General features: G+C 50.2%; 1 protein-coding gene across 1 annotated transcript in view; it reads left to right on the plus strand.

Moving 5' to 3' along the window:
• Window positions 1–22,118, plus strand: part of IGDCC3 (immunoglobulin superfamily, DCC subclass, member 3) — a 46,047-nt gene extending 23,929 nt beyond the window's left edge. The window contains 12 exon segments of the mRNA XM_006878393.1: window positions 14,970–15,114; window positions 15,388–15,518; window positions 16,430–16,567; window positions 17,730–17,888; window positions 18,940–19,105; window positions 19,516–19,763; window positions 19,886–20,050; window positions 20,266–20,457; window positions 20,605–20,709; window positions 21,139–21,277; window positions 21,400–21,607; window positions 21,894–22,118. Of these exon segments, the coding sequence (XP_006878455.1) occupies window positions 14,970–15,114; window positions 15,388–15,518; window positions 16,430–16,567; window positions 17,730–17,888; window positions 18,940–19,105; window positions 19,516–19,763; window positions 19,886–20,050; window positions 20,266–20,457; window positions 20,605–20,709; window positions 21,139–21,277; window positions 21,400–21,607; window positions 21,894–22,118 (2,021 nt within the window).
• Window positions 22,119–22,502: the final 384 nt, after the last annotated feature.

Genomic DNA, 22,502 nt, shown 5'->3' on the forward strand with positions numbered 1-22,502 from the left:
ATTTAAATTGAGGAACTATTGGTTGTTGTTAAGTGCTTATTAAATGCCATCGAGTCGGTTCCGACCCATAACGACACTGTATAGGGTTTCCTAGGAACGGCTGGTGTGCTTGAAACACCGATCTTGCAGTTCAAACCAACTTTGCAGTCCAGGGCATTAATCCACAGCGCCACATGAGGAATTAGAGACTTAGATCAAATGACTTGGCCAAAGATGGAAATCAAATCGTGCACAAAAGAGAAGACAGCAGACCCTAAAAAGCCAGCATTTGTTAAGTACCATCCAGTCAGTGACCCTGTTTAGGGTTTCCAAGGAGCAGCTGGTGAGTTTGAACCTCCTGCCTTGTAGTTCAAACCACCTTGGGGTCCAGTGTTTTGTCCCACAGTGCCACACCAGAACTCCAAAACGTCAGCATTAGGAAACAGATTCTGAGGCCACATTATGTACTTAGTAATGCTCTTGAGTATATCCCACCTGAATTTAGAGACCATCTAAAGAGCAGATTTGATGCATTGAACACTAAGGACTGAATACCAGATGAGTTGTGGGATGACATCAAGGATATCATACGTGAAGAGAGCAAAAGGTCATTAAAAAAAAAAGACCAAAATGAATGTCAGGAAACACTCTGAAATTTGCTCTTGAACATAAACTAACTAAAACAAACGGAACAAATGAAAAAAGCTGAACAGAATATTTCAAAAGGAAGTTCAAGAAGACAAAGTAAAGTATAATAATGATGTGCAAAGACCTGAAATTAGAAAACGAGAAGTATTTCTCAAGCTAAAAGAACTGAAGAAAAATTTAAGTCTCAAGTTGCAATATTGAGATTCTGTGAGCAAAATGTTGAATGACAAAGGAGGTAACAAAAGAAGATGGAAGGAATACAGAGTCACTGTACCGAAACCACTTCAGGAGATAGCACATGATTTTAAAAAAAAAACAAAAAGCACCTGCATATGAAGAAAGAAGTACAACCTCACTGGAAGCATTCAGGAAACCAACATTCCAAGAATTGACGCAATTCCAATGGAGTTGTTTCAATAAATGGATGCAACACTGGAAAGGCTCACTCTATGCCACGAATTTTGAAGACTCTCTGGCTAACCAACTGGAAAAGATCCATATTTGTGCCAATTCCCAAGAAAGGTGATCCAACAGAATGTAGAAATTATAGAACAAATCATTAATGTCACACAAGTAACATTTTACTGAAGACAATTCAGAAATGGTCACAGTAGTACAGCATCAGGGAGCTGCCAGAAAGTCAGGCTGGATACAGAAGAGGACTGAGGATATCATTGCTGATGTCAACTTGATCTTGGCTGAAAGCAGAGAATACTAGAAAGATGCGTGTTGTTGTTGTTAAGTGCCACCCAGTCAGTTCCTACCCATAGCAACCCTGTATAGGGTTTCTGAGGAGCAGCTGGTGAGCTTGAACCGCTGACCTTGCAGTTCAAACGGCTTTGCAGTCTGATGCATTAACCCACAGTACCACACCAGTACTCCAGAAAGATGCTTACTTATGCTTTATTGACTGTACAAAAACATTTAACTATGTGGATCATTGCAAATTATGGATAACATTTGGGAAAATGGGCATTTCAGAGCACTTCATTGTGTTCCTGTGGAACCTGTAAGAAGCAGTTGCTTGAACAGAACACGGGGATACTACATGGTTTAAAATCAGGAAAGTTGTGTGTTAGGAATGTATGCTTTCACCATCCTTACTCAATATATATGTTGAACAAATAATCTGAGAAGATGGACTATATGAAGAACACAGTTGCTTCATGTTCATATGAAAGCTGGACAATGACTAAAGAAGAATCCATGCATTTGCACTATGGTGTTGGCAAAGAATATTGAATAATGCCATGGACTGCCAAAAGAGAGAATCAATCTGTCTTGGAAGAAGTATAGCCAGAATGCTCATGTGCTTTGGGCGTGTTATCAGGAGGTGCCAGTTTCTAGAGAAGGACATCATGCTTGATAAAGTAGAGGGTCAGCAAAAAAGAAGAGATTCTCAATGAAATGTATAGACACAGTGGCTGCAACAATGGACCCAAGTACAGGAACTATTGCAGGACAGAGCAGTTGTGCATAAGGTCGTTATGAGTGGAAACCGACTCAATGGCACCTAGCAATAATGATATGAATCTAGGTGCTGGAGAAGGAAAGCTAAATTAACCAAAAGGAGCTCTGGTAGCATAGTGGTCATGAACTGAGCTGCTAATCTCAAAATCAGCAGTTCGAAACTACCAGCTGTTCTGGGAGAAAGATGAGGCTTTCTGCTCCCATAAAGATTTACTCAGAAACTGTACAGGGTCGCTGTGAGTCAGAACTGACTCCACAGCACACAGCCACCACTACCATTGTCCTTAAGGGACTCATAGGCCAGTAGGCAGAATGATGTGTGACTAACTGACCCTAATACAGTCTGAGAAAGCTTAGCAGAGAGGTAGGGGCAACACATTAATGATAGTAATTAAATCTGCCTGTTTTGGGTGATGTCAAGGACAGGGGTGCTGGCAGAGAAAGAGGAAACAATGATTTCTAGGCAGAGTGTACAGCAGGAGCAATTGAATGTAAAGGTGAACAACTGTTTGGCCAGTAAAGACAATAGTCTAGCCCCATTGTAGTATCAATCATGTGAAAACAGAATTAGTTGCATCTGAAGCTGGAAAGATGAAATGGGACCTAATAATTAAAACTCTGAATAATTAAAACCAAAGGAGGGTAACCTTGATTCAAAGCAATGACAACCATCAAATTAATGATCAGATTGGATATTCTGGGAGGTAATTATGATTTCAGGATGAAAGCTGAAAGAGGGACCTGGAAGTGGGAAGTCTAGAAGGAAGCTATTACCAAAATAGTTGGGAGTGATGAGAGCAAGGGATAGAAAAGAGAAAATGGACAGGATTTGGTGTGCAGTTAGCTATGAGAAAAGATGAAGGAGGGCAGTGATTCTTGATTTACAGCTTAAGCAAGTGGTGCATCATGAGTCTGTTAATAAGGAAGAGGACCCAGGTAAGGGGTACATGTGGTGGTTCCTTTGAATTTATGGGAAAACTTTTTTTTTTAATGGCTTTGTTTATTTTAAAATAGTATTTTATTGGGTCATCAGTAAAAGACATCTACACAGTGAATTAGGTTCCCATTTAACAATTTCTGGACAAATTGCCCAGTGTCATCAGTTATAATTTTCTCACTGTGTCAACATCCTCTTTCATTGCATTCTGGTTGTTCCATTTTTAGTACTCTAGCTTCCCTGCCTCCTTATTTTCTCATCTTTGCTTTAGGTTTTTAGTTTTAGTTTTTATTGTGCTTTCGGTGAAAGTTTGCAGAAAAAATTTGTTTCCCATTCCATGGTTTGCGTATAATGTTCCATTACATTGCATGTCCCTCAAGGTGTCAGCATTCTCCCCATTTTATGGCAACGTTTTTGAAACAATTACATATGACTCCTGGTGTGGTACTGTAAGATCAGCACTGAATGTGAACTACAAGGTCGGCAGTTCAAATCTGCCAATTTTTCCTTGGAAACCGTAGACAGGTTCCCTATGAGCAGGAATGGACTCCCCAACAACAAATACAGATGGTTCCTAGGACTTTAGGAGCCCTCTGACCACTAGAGGGCAGCAGTGGAGTTCCCCAAATAAGTCTATTTCCAAGAATTCCAATCCCTGTAACCAATTGCCCTGTGTCTATTCTTACTCATAGTGACCCATGCATGTATTGCAGAGTAGAATGTCCTCAGCAGGGTTTTCATTGCTGTGACCTTCTGGAAGCAGATGGGCAGGCTCTTCTTTCAAGGTGCCCTGGGTCAGGTTGAATAGCCAACCTTTTCATTAGCAGCTGAGAACATAACCATTTGCTGCACCCAGAGACTCCCCAAGCCCAATGCTAACCAAGAAATTCCATGGTCCTTCCATGGAATATAGACCTCCCTTTTCCCCAGAACTGAGGTTTTTTCTGGAGTGTGGTTGGGATGGAGGGGCTGTGAGTCTTGATCTGTTGTGGTCAATATTGAGCCACCAGAGGTTCTTTAGAGCAACATGTACCAGGGGATGTAAATGCAAGATAGGGCTCAGGGTTAGAGACTGGGAAAGAATTCTTCCATGGATAGAGAGGAGAGGGACCACTTTATCCAATGTTATTCGAGAATATTATTTTCTTTACTGTGATAAATACATACGTAACAAAACATTTGACATTTCAACAATCCTCAGATGTATAGAACATTAAGTATGTTCATCATTTGTCCAGCCATTACCCTTACCCATTCCCAAATTTTTCTATCAAATCCTGGAAATCTTACTGTTGTTATGGATCTTAAGATCTTTTACAGAGGAGAAAACCAAGACTGGAAGTAAAAGGTCACAGGAATTTTGTGACAGAGCCAGGTATGATCCAGGTCACCTCTCCATCACAGCCCCCACTGTATTAGTCCCTACAAATCCTAATATGATGGGGGCTGGTTGTGATGTGCCCGACTCATAGTGACCCTGTATAGGGTTTCTGAGACTGTAAATCTTCACGGGAGCAGAAAGCCTCGTCTTTCTCCTGCGGAATGCCTAGTAGTTTCAAACTGCTGACCATGAGGTTAGCAGCCCGACTCATAACCACTACGTTACCAGAACCCCTTACAAATCCTAATATATGGCTCTGGGAATTTTGGAGACATATCTGTTTTTGTTGAGTCGCCCTCATGGTCATGTGAAAGCAATTTACTTAATAGTTCCAGCCTGGGCCTCTGAAGCAGACTCCCCTGCCCTGCCGGGAGGTGACAGAGGTCTATCCTAACCAGAACGATGAAGTTAAGGATAATGTGGGACTGGCTAGGTTTACATAAGGAAGATTAGTGAGCCTGAGTCCAGCAGAGACATTCAATCTGAGGACAAAGGCTCTGCTGGGCCTGGACACTTCCACGTCCAAGGCAGAGAGGGATTCCCAGGTTGATGCCCAATCCCTGAGCCTGCACCCCAGGCTGACACTTGGAAGCAACTGTACTGCAAAGGTTTATAAGTCATCCGGCTCAATTCTCCCATTTTACAGAAGAGGAAACAGAGGCCCAGTGAAAGGCTTTAACTTTATCAAAATTGTACATTCAGTTACTAAGAGCTGGGTCATGGTGCCTACAGCCCCCTTTCCCTTTATCACTTCTACCATATTCTCCCCTACTCCCTCTCTGCCCCACTTACCCCATGATAGAATTAGCATTTCACAATGCTTTGTCCACCTCCCCCCAAAAAAACCCAGGAAAATAAATTATTCCTATTTTATAAATTAACATGCTAGCCTGCATAGTGGCTCTGGAGGTCCCACCCACTCAAGGTTCTGTACCTTGAATTTCCTGGGAAGTGTTAAAATTGCACAGAATATAACCATCCTGGGACAAACATCCTGGTTATTTACTTACCTGTATTAATAGAACGCAGGAAACGTACATAGACACACTAGGGGGGCGTCACGCCACCTTCTCACTATGCTTGTCTGCATCAGTTATACTCTATGAAACCGACCACCAAACCCTGGGGGAGTTAAGTTAAAATGAACCTGCTGTGTATGGTGTGTCTCTAAATGTGAGTAGGCCTCGTCTCAGATGTTGTGTGTTTCTGTTTTTCTGTGTGTGTGTTCATGGGCATCACGGGTCATGTTGGAGTCATGTAAGTTCAGATGCTTGCCTTAACATCATTAACTGGCTGTGTGACCTTGGGCAAGTTACTTGATCTCTCTGAGTCTCAGTAGGGCTATTAATCCCTACCTCCCAGGGTTATATCAATGTACGTAATATCTAACTTTGGATCGCCAATGGCTTCTGTGGGTTTCTGTTTTTTGGAACTCCTGGTGTGGCGCGATTGGATCAGCACTGGACTGTGAACCACAAGGGCAGCAGTTCAGACCACCAGCTGCTCCTCAGAAACCCTATACAGGGTTGCTGTGAGTTGGAACCAATTTGAAGGCACTTAGTAACAATGTCACTAGGGTATTACAAGTCACGGCTGCTCCACACCTCTAGGTGTTTCTTAGGAGGTTGGATGAGGTCTAAGAGGAGGGCCTGTGGGATGAGGAGACTTTGCTCCTGGGGTGCCAGAACATGATGTTTGACAAATCGCTAGCCTTCAGTAAGTATCTGTTGGATGAATGAATGCTCACAGTCTGCTCAGTGGGTCTGCTGTGTGAGTGGGATGACGGCTTCCCAGGCCCCAAACCAGAACCCATCCTCTGACTCATCATCTGCTACGTGGAATAAAAACAGGGCAAACTATCTGAAATCCGGATGGCTTTTGAAAACCTGGCCTATGTGCCTCCTTTCTTGCTTCCCTGAGTGCAATGGGCCCCCCTACCCCGTGCCACATCCCCACATGCTCTCCAGGGCAGCCTGTGTCCCCAGCACACACTCTCCGAGTAGAGAATTATGGGGCGGAGTGATGAAAAGCAGGGTTTTCAGAGGTTTGATTCTCCTTGGGTAGTAAAAGGCCAGCCCCTGTTGCGTCCCCTGTAGTCCTGCCTTGGGCTTTACAGTCCATTGGAATCAAGATCAAGTCATAAAGAGTCCATGCTCCTCCAGTCCTACAGCCAGCCAACAGCTGGATTGGGGACCTTCCCAAGCTGAATCCGGTCCCTCCTGGGCCCCCACCCTTCCCATCCAGGCCCCCATTTGTCAGAGGTGGTTGTAGAGAAGGGAGAGAGACATGGATTTATGGCTGCTGACTTGAAAGACAAAGTTGCCTTTTGTGTTCACATTGGGGCGGGGAGTGGAGAGCTGGTGGTGGGGTGGGAAGGTGGGAGGGAGGAGCTGGGATTCGGGGGGCCCAAGGCAGGGTTGGGGGTGGGGGCCTTTAGAAGGCCACAGAGGCAGACAAAGGGATCCCGGGACTTCCCAGAGCAGGGTCAGTAGGCAGAGGCTGGGATGAATCAATTGTCTCTAGTGAGGCCAAGCAGGGCCTCCAAACCATCCCAGTATGCTAGGGTTGTTTGTAAATGCCAGCCACCCTGTCCACCCACCCCCATTGTAACATTCTCTGATAGCATGCCCCACATAGCCCCCTTCCCTGCTCTTCAAATCTCTTTGGCTTCAGAATCTTAATTCAACTCTGAAACCCTCCTTTGGAGGCTCAGGGAAGTTAAATGCATCTTCCAAATTGATGCTCTTCCTGCAGCCCAGATGACAAACGATGACAGTGTGAGATTCAGAGTGCTGGGAAAAGTGGACATGGGTTAGAACTCTGGTGACAAGATCTAAACTTCACTGAGACTACAAGTCACCAGCTGCCCTAGGGTCTCTGCCACCACCTTCCTGCTTCCATAGACTTTTGAGGTAAACACTTCTAGGCTGGGGAGCTTGTTAGCAGGATTTGGCTGGCCTTCTTCTAACCCTGTGGAATGCACCCCCACCCCTGCTGCCAGTGGTTCTGCCTGGTGGGTCTTGGTGGAAACCAGGGCAGCCGTTGGGTGCTTGAGTTCAACAGGTGTTTTAACTACACCTCGGAGAGCCACATCCAACCCCTGGAATGAGCTTGGCCAATAAAGACATGAGTTTATGGCCTTCATAAACATTTTACTAGAGAAATCAAGGCCTCAATTACCCAGTGGCCTCCTCCAACCTACAGCTGTCCACAGGGGCCTCTATGAAGCCCCCAGGCAGAAGTTAGAAGATAGAAAAGGCCGAATTTTTATTTATATATATTGCTGCCCCTTCTTATCCCCAAGAAGCCCTGAAAGCACTGTAGGATAAGTAATGGACTGTTAACTACAAGATTGCCAGTTCAAACCCACCAGCTGCTCCATGGGGAGAAAAAATGAGGCTTTCTACTCCCAAAAAGATTTACAGTCACAGAAATCCTATATAGGATTGTTAAGAATTGGATTGGACTTGATGGAAGTGGGTTAGTTTGGTTTTCTCCTCCCCAAACCCCACTATTCAGGTCTGGCAACTTCTGCCTTTATTCATATCTCCAAAGGGCTCCAGGCTTTGTCCCTAAGTCTCTGAGGGAAGACCCCAACTCTTCCCCCACCCCCCCAGTCCTACTCTTTCATCACCTCTCCACTCCCTTTCAACTACAGAGTCTAGTTTTCCTCAAAAATAAACCCAAACTCAAGCCCATTGCGATTCGGGCTCATCGCAACCTTATAGGATAGAGCAGAACTGCCCACAGGGTTTCCAGGGCTGTAATTTTTATGGAGCCAAACATCTTCTCCTGTGGAGTGGTCAGTGGGTTCAAACCATCCACCTGACCTTTGAGTTAGCATCTGAGTGTTTAACCACTACACCACGAGGGTTCCTTGCTTCAGTAACAGCTAGCAAGGATTTACTGTTTGCCAAGGACTGTGCTAAGTACTTTGAGAGCCCTGGTGTGGAGCTGCGGGTTAATGAACTGGACTGCAAGGTCATTTTGAACCTCAAGGCTGGTGGTTCAAGCTCACCAACCGCTCCTTGGAAACCCCACTTAGGGTTGCTATGAGTTGGAACCGATTCAACAGCATTTTACAGCTGTATCTTACCAAATTTTCAAGTGTAGCGGGGCTAGAAGCAGGAGCTATTGTCTTCCCTGTTTCCTAAGTGAGAAAATGGAAGTTCTAAGAGGTGAAGTAGCTCACATCACACGCATCACACAGCTAATAATTGGTGGTGGTGTAGGGATTTCAACCCAGCTCTGTGTGATTCCAGAGGCTGTACCCTTAATCTTGTCACTGTGTCACTGTCTCAAAAAATTCTTGGTCAGTACTTGCCTACTAGGAGCAGAAATCTTCTCTTGTGAAGCCTTCTCTGCTATGCATTGTGACAGCTCTATGATTTGATCAAATGTGGGCCTTGTTAGCTGTCTGTGAGTCTAAATGTCCAGGAGGCAAGGGTAAGACCAGACTAATGACCAACATGGGAACGAAAAGGAAGGGCTGCTGATGATGAGGGGTGTCATTCTAGGGGAGCAACTAGAAAGACGAAATAGGATAAAAGGCAGCTGGGATCTAAGACCTTACCTTGGGTCTGGGACCAGCACTGTTCAATAGAATTTTCTGTGATGATGGCAGTGTTTTGTCCATACGAGCCACTAGCCTCCTGCGGCTAGTGAGTGCTTGCAATGTGGCTAGTGAGCCTTAGGAACTGCATTTGTTGTTGTCATTGAGAAAAGATACAGCAGAACATCCACCAACTCAACAATTTCTACATGTACAATTCAGTGACATTCATGGGAATGTGCAACTATTCTCACCCTCCTTTTGGGACTGCATTTTTTATTGTTATTTACTTTACATTGATTTGATTGGACATATGTGGCCAGTGGCTACAGGACTGGATAACACAGGGCTGTGTTCATTACAGCTGATGGCTGAAGTTTGCTCTTGGGATATAGGGTCATGTGGGCTCAGGCAACTACTTCTAGGTGCCACAGTATAAAGGGGCCTTTCTGCACAGAGCTTGGCTAAAGGAAGGTCTCCAGCTTCCAGGCATCTGAAGATCATTTCACATCACAAATAGCTAAGAGGTTAGGAGGGTCTCACCTCAGAAGATGTGTCTCAGGGGCAACCTTTGTTGTCAAGTGTCGTCGAGTCTGTTTCGACCCTGTAAAGGGTTTTCAAGGAGTGGCTGGTGAATTTGAACTGCCAACCTGACAGTTCAAACCAACCTTGAAGTCCAGTGCATTATCTAACAGCGCCATACCAGGGGCAACTGTAGACCTTAGTATTTGAAGGGCTTTATATGAAGAGCAAGACGCTCTGGTAGCATAGTGGTTACAAGTTGGGCTGCTAACTTCAAGGTCAGCAGTTTGAAACTACCAGTCATTCCACAGGAGAAAGATGAGGCTTTCTGCTCCTGTAAAGATGTACAGCCTTGGAAACCTTATGCAGGGTCGCTATGAGTCAGAACTGATTCCACAGCACACCACCACCACCACCACCATATGAAGAGCAAAATGATTGTGTTTTCTAGAGAAGCACTGCCCAATAGAAATACCGTGCGAGCCACGTAGTAATTTTACATATAATAATTATTTTTAAATTATTAATAGTCATCTAGTCTTTGAAATCGAAAACGTTATTTCAACCTAGAGTCACTATTTTATAATTATCAATGAACTCTGTTCTATCTTTTTAAAAATAGCAAGTCTTTAAGATTTGACAAGCATCTCACATGCTTAATAGTTGGCCACTAATCTGCTGCACTTGTTGTTCTTGTCAAGTGCTGTCAAATCGGTTCCGACCCATAGCGACCCTGTGTAGGGTTTCCAAGGAACGACTGGTGAGCTTGAGTTTCCTACCTTGTGGTTCAAACCGACTTTGCAGTCCAGTGCATTAACTCACAGCACCACACCAGGACTCACATCTGCTGCACTAGACCGCCTTAAAGTGTTCAAGAGCAAAGATAGCAGTTTGAGGACAAAGGTGCACCTGACCCAAACCATGGTATTTTCAGTAAAATCACATGCATGGGAAAGTTGGACAATGAATAAGGAAGATCGTAGAAGAATTGATACATTTGACTTATGGTGTTAGAGAAGAATATTGAAAGTGCCATGAACTGTCAAAAGAACAAGCAAGACTATGTTGAAAGAAGTACAGTCAGAATGCTCTTTAGAAGCCAAGATAGCGAGACTTTCTCTCTCATACTTTGGACATATTATCAGGAAGGACCAGTCCCTGGAGAAAGACATTATGCTTAGTAAAGTGGAGGGTCAGATTGGCACAGTGGCAGCAGTAATGCGTTCAAATGTGAGGATTGTGAGGGTGGCCTAGGACAGGGCAGCATTTCCTTCTGCTGTGCATAAGGTCACTATGAGCCGGAAGTGACCCTACAGCACCTAACAACAACAATCACATGTAAAGTGCTCAAATGTGTCAGCTATATTAAGCATTGTGGTTCTAGAGAAAAGAGTTAGGATGAGTGACAGAAGCTAATGGAAGACTGTTACAATCATCTGAGTTACCCAAGGAAGGGCTGGCCATCCCGGAGGCTGTGTGTGTCAGGGAGGATATGAGGAGGGGACTGGCCTCAGATGGCCTTTGGAATTCAGTGGTTCTGTGGTTGTCCCTCTCAAGTGGCTCTGTGAGGTGGAGATCGTTCGTGCTTCAGACGCTCAGTGCCACCGGCTTCTGCAAAGGCTGTGTTTAGAGCTGTCCATCCAGACATGTCCAAGGACCTTGTTGCCATCGCACACCGGATAGGTGTCTGGCTCTAGCCAAAAGGGGAAGGTTGTAGCCTGGACTTTGATGAGGGTAGGGAGGGTAGGGGGCTCTGGCAGCTTCCTTCCTAGCACTCTGACTTTGCCGCACCCCTGCATCCCTCTGGAGCCTGTCTAATCACATCCAGGCCTGACCTCACTAGAGGTCCTGAACCTGGAGGAAAGCCCCCCTTCCTTCCCCTCCCTGCCCTGGGTCTGGCTCTCAGGAGCCCTCTCCCCTCGGGATGATTTATAGGGGTGTCCCAGAGCCATTTCCTGCCTGTGGATGTGGGGCTCCCTGTCTGTAAGTCTCTCACCACAGCAGGGCTGCTCCCAGGGTGGGGAAAGGGAGGTGTTGGGAGACTCCTTCCCAGACTACTTGGGAACAAAGGTACTTTCTTCTTCCCTTCTCCAGAACTGCCCCTAAGCAGGTCTTTGTCCTTCCTGCTTCTCTTTCTGGCCCTCATACCTGGAGGGCCTCCCAGCCACTCCTCATCCCTCCCCCCACCACTTCCATCACTCTGTTTGAAGTGAGAGCCCCAAACTGCCCCCAAAGGCCAACAGGTGTCAACAGGAACATAAAGCTAGGACAGACACCAGCCCTTGTACCATCAGCCACAACAGTGTCAGCAGCTACAGCAACACCCGTCTCTGCTGCCATCAACCACATAGGCCTCCAGAATGAATGCTGACTTGAGCAGGACCTGGGGTGCTCACAGGCCCCCACACACCTCCCAGCCCCACAGTACCCATGCTGTCCAGGGACCCTCTCCCCAAAGACACACAAATCAGGGCAGCCCTCCCTCCTACCCCACTGTGGGACCTACTAGCCCAAGCTAAGGACAGACATGTCCAAGCTAAGGACAGACATGTGAACCAAACATGTCCAGCCCTGAGAGATTTGGAAAGGACCTAAATGGGCCCCAGGTTCTTTCTCCCCTGATGTCCTGAAGGAAAAATACTGTGGCCTATGAACCAGGAGTGAGTGGGCTAGCCTGGGAGACTCAGCTATCTTCAGTCACAGATTGTGTATCCAGACAAGGCTCTGTCTAGAAAGGGGTTTGGGAGTCAGAGTGGGGAGGCCCTGAAGAACAGCTACCCCTCCCTTCATTTTATGGATGAGAAGACTGGTACTTCCAAACCCTACAGGACTTCCCTGGTGACATGTAGAGCCGGCCAAAGCGTTGGGTGGGGGTGTGAGGAAGGCTATGGGAGAAGGAGCCTGAAGTGCAGAGAGCCTCACCCTCCTACTGCCCGCCCCCCTCTTAGACCACACCTGTATAGTCTGCTGAATTCTGAGGGAAAAAGGATCAGGGAACCAGAGAGATTCCTCAGCTCTGGGACTCTTGATGTTCCCCATTGCAACTTGTAACATTGCCCCAACTCCTGTCCTGTGAAAAGAGACCTTCCTGAGACATGCAGATGGCTCAGAAATGCCTGATTTGGGGTCAGCAGAGATCCCAGCTGGACCCAGGCCTCAGTTTTTAAAAGAAGGGATCAGTTTTACATTAGTTGTCTTCAAGCACTTTTAAAGGCAGCAAAAGCTATCCTTTAAATGAAGTGTTCAGCAGAACTGCAGTGAAGCAAAGCTGATAAAGAGGTGCCCAGAGGTGCTGCTCTGATGGTGGAGGGTAGAGGGGGCTTAGCAGCACCCTTAAGATTGTCCACCGTGTACATTGTGAAGACTATCACCCGCTTTTCATTCTACAACCGCTTCCAGCTGGCTCCTCAGTGGCAGCACGTTCACCCCATGTTTTTGTTGTTGTTTAGTTTTGAGGGGTGCTGAACAGGGTTGGACAGGGGAGGCCAATCTGTCTCCATCCCCAGCACCCTGATAAGAAGCAGCCTTCTCCTTTGTAGCTTTCCCCAGGCCAGTTCCTAGTTGTAGGCCTCCAGGGAGTCCAGAATGGGGGCTAGATACACAAAAGGAGTCAGGTCCTTAATGAGGAGGCATCTGTAGTCAGCAGAGCCATTAGTCCCCGCCCTGGGTCCCTCGGGGCCTGCAAGCTCCTCTCCAGCTGGAGTAAGGAGGGGACAGGCAGCTCCCGAACGGGCAGAGCCCGGGGGCACAGCCTGCCTGCCCACCAAGGAGCCTTTTCCCATCCTCATACTCCTGTCCAGTGCCACCCTTCTCAAGGTTGAGGCCTGGAGACAGGAGAGTGGTCCCAGCAGCCCCTCAGCCCCTTCTCCCCCACCTTCATCCTATCCCCAGTCCCTGGCCAAACACAGCCTTTGGCCTAAGACAAGCAGGGTGACCTCATGGACTCCCTAGGGAGCCTCACAGTAGGCCTGATGGGGTACCAGCTGGGCACTCACCCCGCCTCCACCCCAGGCACCCTTTATGAGAGCTACACCTATTAGGGGATACATGTGATTGATTACGCACACAGTACCAGAATCACACAGATCCCACCCCCATCACAACGTGAGAGGGACACTCAGACCACATACTCGGAGACAGCCTGTCTTCCCGGCAAACACACAGCCCCACACATGTACAAAGAGACACACACACCATCCTCTGCACTCCCAGGAGGCCCTCAAGGAGAGGAGGCGGGGCGGGGGATTTTTATGCATGTTTATATTTAATGAACCACATGCAAATGAGATGGAGAACATGCCACAAAGGAGGCGGCCCCCAGAAGCTCTGGGTGGAAGGACACAAAGGCACTGCCTCTGTGGTTGGCCCTGGAGTACAGAGTATACAGGAGGGTTGAGGGGGCCTGAGATGGGGCGTAGGGGACCCAAAGGTGGGCTGCTTGCCCACAGCCAGTACCAACTGCAGCAACCCTGCTGCCATCCAGGGCAGGGCACCTTCCGGGAGGGAGCAACTGTCCCAGTTGATGGAGTGCCTGTGGGGAGGGGGCTGCCTGCCCGGACAGATGGTAAACCGCCTTCCAGCACTTGAAGCAAAGTGGATTTTAATGAAATAGCAGCCTTAGTACTGAAGCTGGGAACCAGCATGGGAGGGGCCTTTTCTCCAGGCCTGACAAGGTGGGGCTTGGGGATGGTCAGTAAGGGGGTACACAGGTACACTCAACTACCTCAGAGGAGGGATATGGGGGTGTCCACCAGAGCCACTCTGCACAGGCCTCTCTGGATCAGAGTTCAAGTGGTTAGATCAGATCTCCAAATATTCAGGGAGGGGCCCTGAATATTTATGACACATTGAAATGCAGATTGGTAGCTCTGACAGTCTTCTTAAGAGGCTTGTCACCTTGGTGCTTACACCCCCCTCCTGGGGTGCCTATCAAAAAACTGCGAAGGATTGGGAGGTGGTGAGGAAGGGCACAAAAGCCCCTGGGCCCTGGTAACCAGGGTCTGACCACCAGTGTCCCTCCTGGGTGACATTGACTAATTGGCTTCCCCTCTCTGGGTCTCAGTTTCCAATTCTGTAAAACCTGGAGCCTTATGTAAATTACAGGGACTTTAAGGTAAATACAAATTTGAAACCAGCTGACAAGAAGGTGGGGAGTGATTGATACTTAGGGCTAGAGCGGTCTCTAACTGGACTTCACCGGTCAGCTGGGAGGGGCTGATTCTCCCAGCAAAGCCTCTGGAAACCCTAGATTTCCTTTAGACATAAGTCATCCAGGAATGTATCCAGACTTTTCTCGATGTTCTCCCATCCAGCCTGTACCATCTTTCATGGGGAGGTGTCTTAGGGCATAAGCACTCATGTGTTCCTCAAGTTATCACCCTAAGACATTCATAAGTGACCCGACTGCATCCCACCCTTGTCCATCATCTTTACCTCGTTCAGCAGGGTACCTATCCAACATGCTTCCTTTCTTCCTCCAGCCATGTCAGACTTCCATGTGCATCCCCAAGCCACCGTGGGGGAGGAGGGCGGTGTAGCCCGCTTCCAGTGCCAAATTCATGGACTTCCCAAACCCCTGATCACATGGGAGAAGAACCGAGTCCCCATTGACACGAACAATGAGAGGTGAGTCACATGAGACAGGTGGGGGCGAACCAAAGCTGGTGCCCATGGGAGCCTGAGGCACTGGTCTGCTGGAATTGTAGCTCAGAGCCCCAAGGTTTGCTGGGCCCAGACCTCCTGCTGCTAGGTGTGTCTGTGAGAATGTTGGCTGGAATGAAGGGTGTGTCTGTTGTGGAGGCTGTGACTTGAGGCAGGCTCTGGTCCTGGGCTGGGTCAGAGATGCCCACAGTCCCTGTGGCTGATAGTGTCAGTGTCTGTGCTCCCCACCCCCAATAGGTACACGCTGCTGCCCAAGGGGGTCCTGCAGATCACAGGGCTTCGGGCTGAGGACAGTGGTGTCTTCCACTGTGTGGCCTCCAACATCGCCAGTGTCCGGGTCAGTCACGGGGCCAGGCTCACTGTATCAGGTGAGGGTTCTTTGTCCTACCTACTTTCACCCCTAGATACCCCACTGTCCTAACTAACCCCCATCCTCAAATCTGACCTCTGGCAACCTGTCAGCCAAGTGCAGGAGGCACAAGGTCTGTGTTCCTCGAAGTTAGGATCTGAGGCCTCAGTCCTGGATCAGTTCTTCCCAAGGACGGCCACCCTCTGCTTATTGCTGGGGTTTTCCCCACTGCTGCTTTTGAGTCGGTTCCGACTTATAGTGACCCTGTGTACAACAGAATAAAGCACTGCCTGGTCCCCACTGGTAGAAGACCTGCAAAATAGATTCCCTGCTGGCACAATCGGTAAAATATTGGGGTGTTGTAGGATAAGTACTGGGCCACAAGGTCAGTTTGAACCACAAGATCAATGGTTCAAACCCACCAGCCACTCCTCGGAAACCCTATACAGTATCGCTATGAGTCAGAACTGACTTGATGGCACTTAACAACCACCACCACCACCAAAAAGTTAGAGTCCTGGTGTGGCACTGTAGGATAAACACTGGACTTCTAACCACAAGGTCGGCGGTTCAAACCCACTAACTGCTTCTTGGAAAACCTATGCAGTGCCATAACAAGTTGGAATGGACTGAACTGCACTTAACAACAAGCAAAAGCCAAAAACCACTCAGTGCTTCTCAGGTCACCCTCCTGAAAGGAGGATGGTCTTGGAAACTCTATGGGACAGCTCAGTTTGAGGCCTCAAAGGGCCAGGAACTAAGAGGGTGGGTGTGAGGAGCAGCTATAGTCTCCTAGCATCTCCTCTCTGCCCTGTGGGCCTGGTTTCTGGGCTGACAGTTGTTTCTTTCTCACATGTCCTGGGTTGTGGGTGCAGTGAGGGGTGGGGAGGGATGACGAGGCCCCCAGCTGAAGTGAGGAAACCCCTCCAGGCTCAGGTTCCGGGGCCTACAAGGAGCCAGCCATCCTCGTGGGGCCTGAGAACCTCACCCTAACAGTGCACCAGACTGCTGTGCTTGAATGTGTCGCCACGGGCAACCCTCGTCCCATTGTATCCTGGAGCCGCCTGGGTAAGCCTCACCCCATAGTCCCTGCCTCTCCCAACCCGGTCCCACCCAGCTCTGGGGAGACTTTGAATCCTGTTTGTTCTCTGTGGGAGTCTGCTCTCTCTGGGGAGGGGTCAGTTTCCGCACTCCTCAGCAGGACTCAGGAGGCCCGCCTGCCCCTGAATTCTCCCGCCCCCTTCAGGGATGGCTTAGCTCCCTGGGTTACCTCATCCAGGCCTGGCAACACTGCCCCCCACCTCTACGCGCCCCAGGCTCTCCAGAACCCCTCCGCAGCTCTTAGCACCCTGAGTCTGTCTCCTCTCTCAGTCACTCTGACCTTCATACCTGGCCATACTCCCCAGTTGGACAGTTCTCTTGGCCCCTCAAAATCTCAGTCTTCCTCGGGGTTCCCAGTCTCTGCCCTGACCTCCTAGCTCTCCAGCCTACATCCCCAGGCAGCTGAAGGAGAGAAATGAGAGGGTGCAGATGGGCCCACATTGTTTGAGTGGAAAGGTCACTTCGGGAAGGAAACTCTGGTGGGGGTGGGGTGGGATCTCCATTCACACAGAGACTGTGCGCCTCTGTAGCAGCTGAGTGGATAATGGAGTAGATTTCACCACTTCAGGCCTTGAATGGGGAGCTGTCTCCTTGTATTCGGACTGTGCTAATCTGATTCTGGGGTGGGGGGAGGGCCAAGGTTCCAGGGAGAGGGTGGGAAGAGTGGCCGCTAGACTGTGAGGACCATCTGGTCCAACATTAACCCAAGTGAGATCTGTCCGGTGGGAAAGAATCGTTTTGTGTTCTAACAAGTTAGCCAGATCTCTTTTCCTGGGGACCTTCTTGTTATTAACAGGCACTCTGACAACCCAGGAGTGGGATGAGTTTTTGACCGTGAACTTTTTCCAAGAGCAACAAAGCAGGATGAGATTGTTGATGTAATCCAACGTTATGCTGGAAAACTGAGTGGAAGGGGTGTGAATGTCATGGAGTAGTCAGGGACGGTGCTAGGGTTAGGGCCTGGGCCTATGGCTGCCAGGGTGAGTTTTCTCTGCTCTTCTCACTTCTACAGTGGGGTGATGCGGGGGACCCCCAGGAGGTTGGTACAACAGTGCCCAGCTTGGAAGGTTTGGGGGTGTTCTTCGGATCTCGCTGACTCGCTCTTATCCTCCCCGATCTTCCTTCTCAGATGGCCGCCCCATCGGGGTGGAGGGCATCCAGGTTCTGGGCACTGGGAACCTCATCATTTCAGATGTGACTGTCCAGCACTCAGGTGTTTACGTCTGTGCGGCTAATAGGCCCGGAACTCGGGTGAGGAGGACTGCGCAGGGCCGGCTGGTGGTACAAGGTACAGACCACCCACCCCAGTAGAGGAAGAAAAGGGGCTTTCACACAGCTCCTTCCTCTAGCCCCAGTCCAAGTCTCATTAGTAACCCAGTACCCTTGTTACCCATACTCACTCTACCCCTTGCCGCGATCCTAGCCTCTTCCCGAGCCCTCGCAGGTCCCCAGGCCAAGCAAAGGCAGCTCTCTCCCCAGAAAGGTGTGTGTTGGGGATGGGTGGACATCCTTGGTCCTTCTGGTCCCTGGGTACCCCTCCACTGCCATCCCCCCCCGACTCCCGCTGAGAATCCTTTCCACTTTATAGTCTCAGCTGTGTCATCCACACGTGTCCCTCCCCCAGGTGCTGTTTTCATTCACACGTGTTACACTTTCACACTCACACCTGCCTGCTTGTCATTTTCACACTCGCACACTCCATGCACCGCGGGGCCACTGACCAGGTGCCTCCTTCACCCTCCAGCCCTGGGCTCTGCTGCCCCATGGAACTGGGTTTGGATTTTCGTTTCCAGGGATTTTCTGAGAGCAGAGGCAGGGGTCGGAGATGGGGGGATTAGGAATTTAAATGCCCGTTTGTTTAGCATTCCATGTGCCGTTAATCTGTCCAAATGAAAGTGATGGAGCATTTCATTTCTCGGGTATTAATGGAGCCTTGAAGCTTGGGATTGGTGGAGAGAGGAATTGAATGTGAGGGTGAGGGGACCAGTATGAAGGGCTCATCCATCTCCCCGTCATTACAGCCTTCGAGGTGCAGCCAAACCTATTAGCACATTTATTTATTTAACAATTTCCTGAACAGGGAGCTCAGCTTGATTGCTTTCGGATACAAATGTCAGTCTTTTAAATAGTCATTAAAATGGAATTCTCTCTAGGGTCTGCCTGGGTGGAGGAAAGTGGAGTGTGGAGCCTGGGCTCAGTGGAGGATTCTCTAGGGGGTGTACGTGTGTCCCAATCCCACCTCATCCATTTTGGACCTCCCTTCTGTCCTCGGTCCCCTTTCTTCATTCTTTCACTCACAGCCATCTTTGTCCCGTTCTATCAATGTGCCCCGCTCCCAGCCCCTGCAGAATTTGTCCAGCACCCCCAATCCATCTCGAGACCAGCTGGGACCACGGCTATGTTCACCTGCCAAGCTCAGGGTGAGCCACCCCCTCACGTGACATGGCTGAAGAATGGGCAGGTGCTGGGCCCAGGAGGGCACGTCAGGCTCAAGAATAATAACAGGTACATGTGTTTGCAGGTGAGAGCGGGGAGGACACTGGGAAGGGCGCCTCGAATGAGTGACCCCAGGAGACAGTTACATCCGGAGACTTGAGTGGGAGTCTCAGGGCTGTCATTCATTTGCTGGGAGACCTCAGACAAGCCATTTTTTCTGGAGGGGCTCACTTTCCACATCTTGCAAATGAGGTTGTTGTCGTTATCATCATTAAGTGCCCTCGTTAAATTGGCTCCAATCCATAGTGACGCTGTATAGGGTTTCCAAGGAGCCACTGGTGAACTTGAACCACCAACCTTGCGGTTCAAACTGACTTTGCAGTCCAGCGCATTAACCCACAGTGCCACACCAGGACTCTTCAAATGGGGAGATGTGGCTAACTTCTGGAGTTCCTCTGAGACTCTCCCTCCTCCTGCAGCACCCTGACCATCTCTGGAATCGGCCCTGAAGATGAGGCCATCTACCAATGCATAGCTGAGAACAGTGCCGGCTCCTCCCAGGCCAGTGCCCGGCTGACCGTGCTGTGGGCCGAGGGGCTGCCCGGGCCTCCCCGCAACGTTCAGGCAGCCTCCGTGTCATCCACAGAGGTCCGCGTGTCCTGGAGTGAGCCCCTGGTCAACACCAAGGAGATAATTGGCTATGTCCTGCACATCAGGAAGGCTGCCGGTGGGTGAATTGTCCCTGATTCAGTTCCTCATCCTTGCCCTGCACCGTGGCTGTCCCCACTCCCCCATGTCAGTCAGACTCCCTCATGCCTCTTCCACCCCGCCCCACCTTCACCTCCCCAGACCCCCTGGAACTGGAGTATCAGGAAGCTGTCAGCAAGAGCACGTTACAGCACCTGGTGAGCGACTTGGAGCCCTCCACGGCCTACAGCTTCTACATCAAGGCCTACACGCCAAGGGGGGCCAGCTCAGCCTCTGCTCCTACCCTGGCCAGTACCCTGGGCGAAGGTGAGGCCTGAGTGTGGAGGATACAGGCACACTGGTTCAGGGGGACTGGGTCTACCTGGAGGAAGGGGTGTCTCTTTCTAGTCCTGTGAAAATGCTGTTTGAATAAGTGGAGGTGCTGGGTCAGCGAAGAGAGCTGTCAGGCTCCTGGGTTTGTGGATCACAGGTGGAAGGTAGGAAGGCAGAGTTTTTCTCTTGGACTCCTTCTCTGCCCACAGCTCCTGCCCCACCCCCATTGTCGGTGAGGGTCCTTGGCAGCTCCTCCCTGCAGCTGCTCTGGGAGCCCTGGCCCCGCCTGGCCCAGTACGACGGTGGCTTCAAGCTGTTTTACCGCCCAGTGAGCAAGGCGTCTTTCACCGGCCCCATCTTGCTGCCGGGAACTGCCTCCTCCTACAACCTCAGCCAGCTCGGTGAGCCTGCCACAGCCCAGGGCTTGGGGTGAGGGTAGGGTGCAGTGCATGGGGGCCAGGGGGCAGTGTGCAGGGCCCACCACCTGCCAGGACGGAGCCACCTGGGGGGCACAGTGACAGTGACTCAGCGGTCCTCCTTGCCCCCAGACCCCACTGTGGTGTATGAGGTCAAACTGCTCGCCTACAACCAGCATGGGGACGGCAATGCCACAATTCGCTTCGTATCCTTGAGGGGAGCATCTGAGAGGACAGGTGAGGGATGGGGACAGGGGATGGGGCTAGGGATTGGCACTCAGGAAAGTGGGCCAGGGCCTGAGGTGGGAGGGAGCAAAAGGATCCAGGGAAGGCAGGCAGGTGAGACCATGCTGCCTGAGAATACTGGCTCAGACGGGAGTTTGTGCAGCCTTGGGAGTTTTGTAACCTCTCTTAGCTCTGGTTTTCTCCTGGATGAAACAGGGATGCCAGCACCTACTTCAGTTGGGCCTTGATGAGGACAAAATGACTGTGTATCTGGCTCAAAGCAGTGCTTAGTACGCAGTTAAAAAGTCAGTGCTCAGTCGGGCTGGGGTCAAGTATGTGAGTGAGGGTATGTGGACTTGGGGATGGGAGCAGCTAAGGGAGAAGGAGCCCCCCAGGCCAGTAGAGCAGTGGCCCCAACCTGCCCCTACCTACCACTCCCAGCCCTTAGCCCACCGTGTGACTGCCGGAAGGAGGAGGCCATCAACCAGACATCCACCACAGGCATCATCATCGGCATCCACATTGGGGTCACCTGCATCATCTTCTGTGTCCTCTTCCTCCTATTCGGCCAGAGGGGCAGGTGGGTCTTGGGCCAGGGGGAGGAGGCTGGGGTGGGTGGACAGCAATAGAAGGAGGTTTCTATCCTTTGTCTCTGTCCTCTTGATCTCACTCTCTTCCTCTAACTCTTGACTTGCCCCTCAGGGTTCTCTTGTGTAAGGATGTAGAAAACCAGCTCTCCCCTCCTCAGGGCCCCCGAAGCCAGAGGGACCCTGGCATCCTGGCTCTGAATGGGGTGGGACAGAGAGAGCGGGGCCAGCTGGGCCGAGATGAGAAACGTGTGGACATGAAGGAGCTGGAACAACTGTTCCCTGCAGCTGGGGCGACTGGACAACCAGACCCCAGGTCTACGGTGAGTTCCCCACCATGAGCAAATGTCCACCTCGACTACCTACCTGCCTGCCCTCCCTTCATCATGGTCCCAGGCCTGGGTCCTGAGGCTCAGCCAAGTCCCAGGTCTTCTCCAGACACCAAAAGTACATCGGGTTGTTCTCTGTGCACCAGAGTCAGGCAAAGTTCAGAGACCCTAAGCCCTGGGTAGACTTGGAATCTGAAGCCTGACCCTCTGGTGGAGAGGCTGGGAGGGCCTGTGGGGCCCTGGGTTCTAATGGCACCCCTGTACTTGGTCCTTCCCTCAGCAGGAGGCCATGGGCCCCGCCCCATGTGAGGAGACCCAGCTCTGTAAGCTGCCACTGCAGGAGTTTAGCCTTCTGGAGGAGACTACACTGGAGGCCGAGGCCCCCTGCGCAGGCCCAGTGGCTGCCCTGCCCCCCCAGGATGCAGGCCCCGGCCTCCTCAGTGAAGGATAGGCTGCCAGGCTTTCTGTGGCACCAGCTGCCCAGTCAACTCGCTCTGGACACTAGCGGGTGTCTGGGAGGCTCTGGAGGGGGACAGCCCCCCATTCTCAGGTCAAAGGCGCCGTTTCTCCTGTCATGTGGGCTCTGGGTGGCCCTGGAGGGCTCCCAGCATCTCTTCTGACTGCGCCTCAGGTTGTCCAGACTAAAGGCAGCCTTGGCAGGGACCCCCCAGGAGCTAGAGGGATCCTGGAAGAAGCCCCTCCCCTGGAGCTCATGCTTCCCTCACCCCTGCTTGATATCCACATGACTTGGAACTGAACTGATGTTTTCCTTTAAAACAAAACAAAAAAAACACAACTTTAAGATCAAAAGAAAAAAAGAGAGAGAGAGAGAAGAGAGAGGAAGGTGAATTCGATTCCAAAAATGTGCCCTGCAGTGGCTGGGCCCCGG

Source organism: Chrysochloris asiatica, unplaced genomic scaffold (genome assembly GCF_000296735.1).
Source record: "Chrysochloris asiatica unplaced genomic scaffold, ChrAsi1.0 scaffold00004, whole genome shotgun sequence".
NCBI lineage: Eukaryota > Metazoa > Chordata > Mammalia > Afrosoricida > Chrysochloridae > Chrysochloris > Chrysochloris asiatica.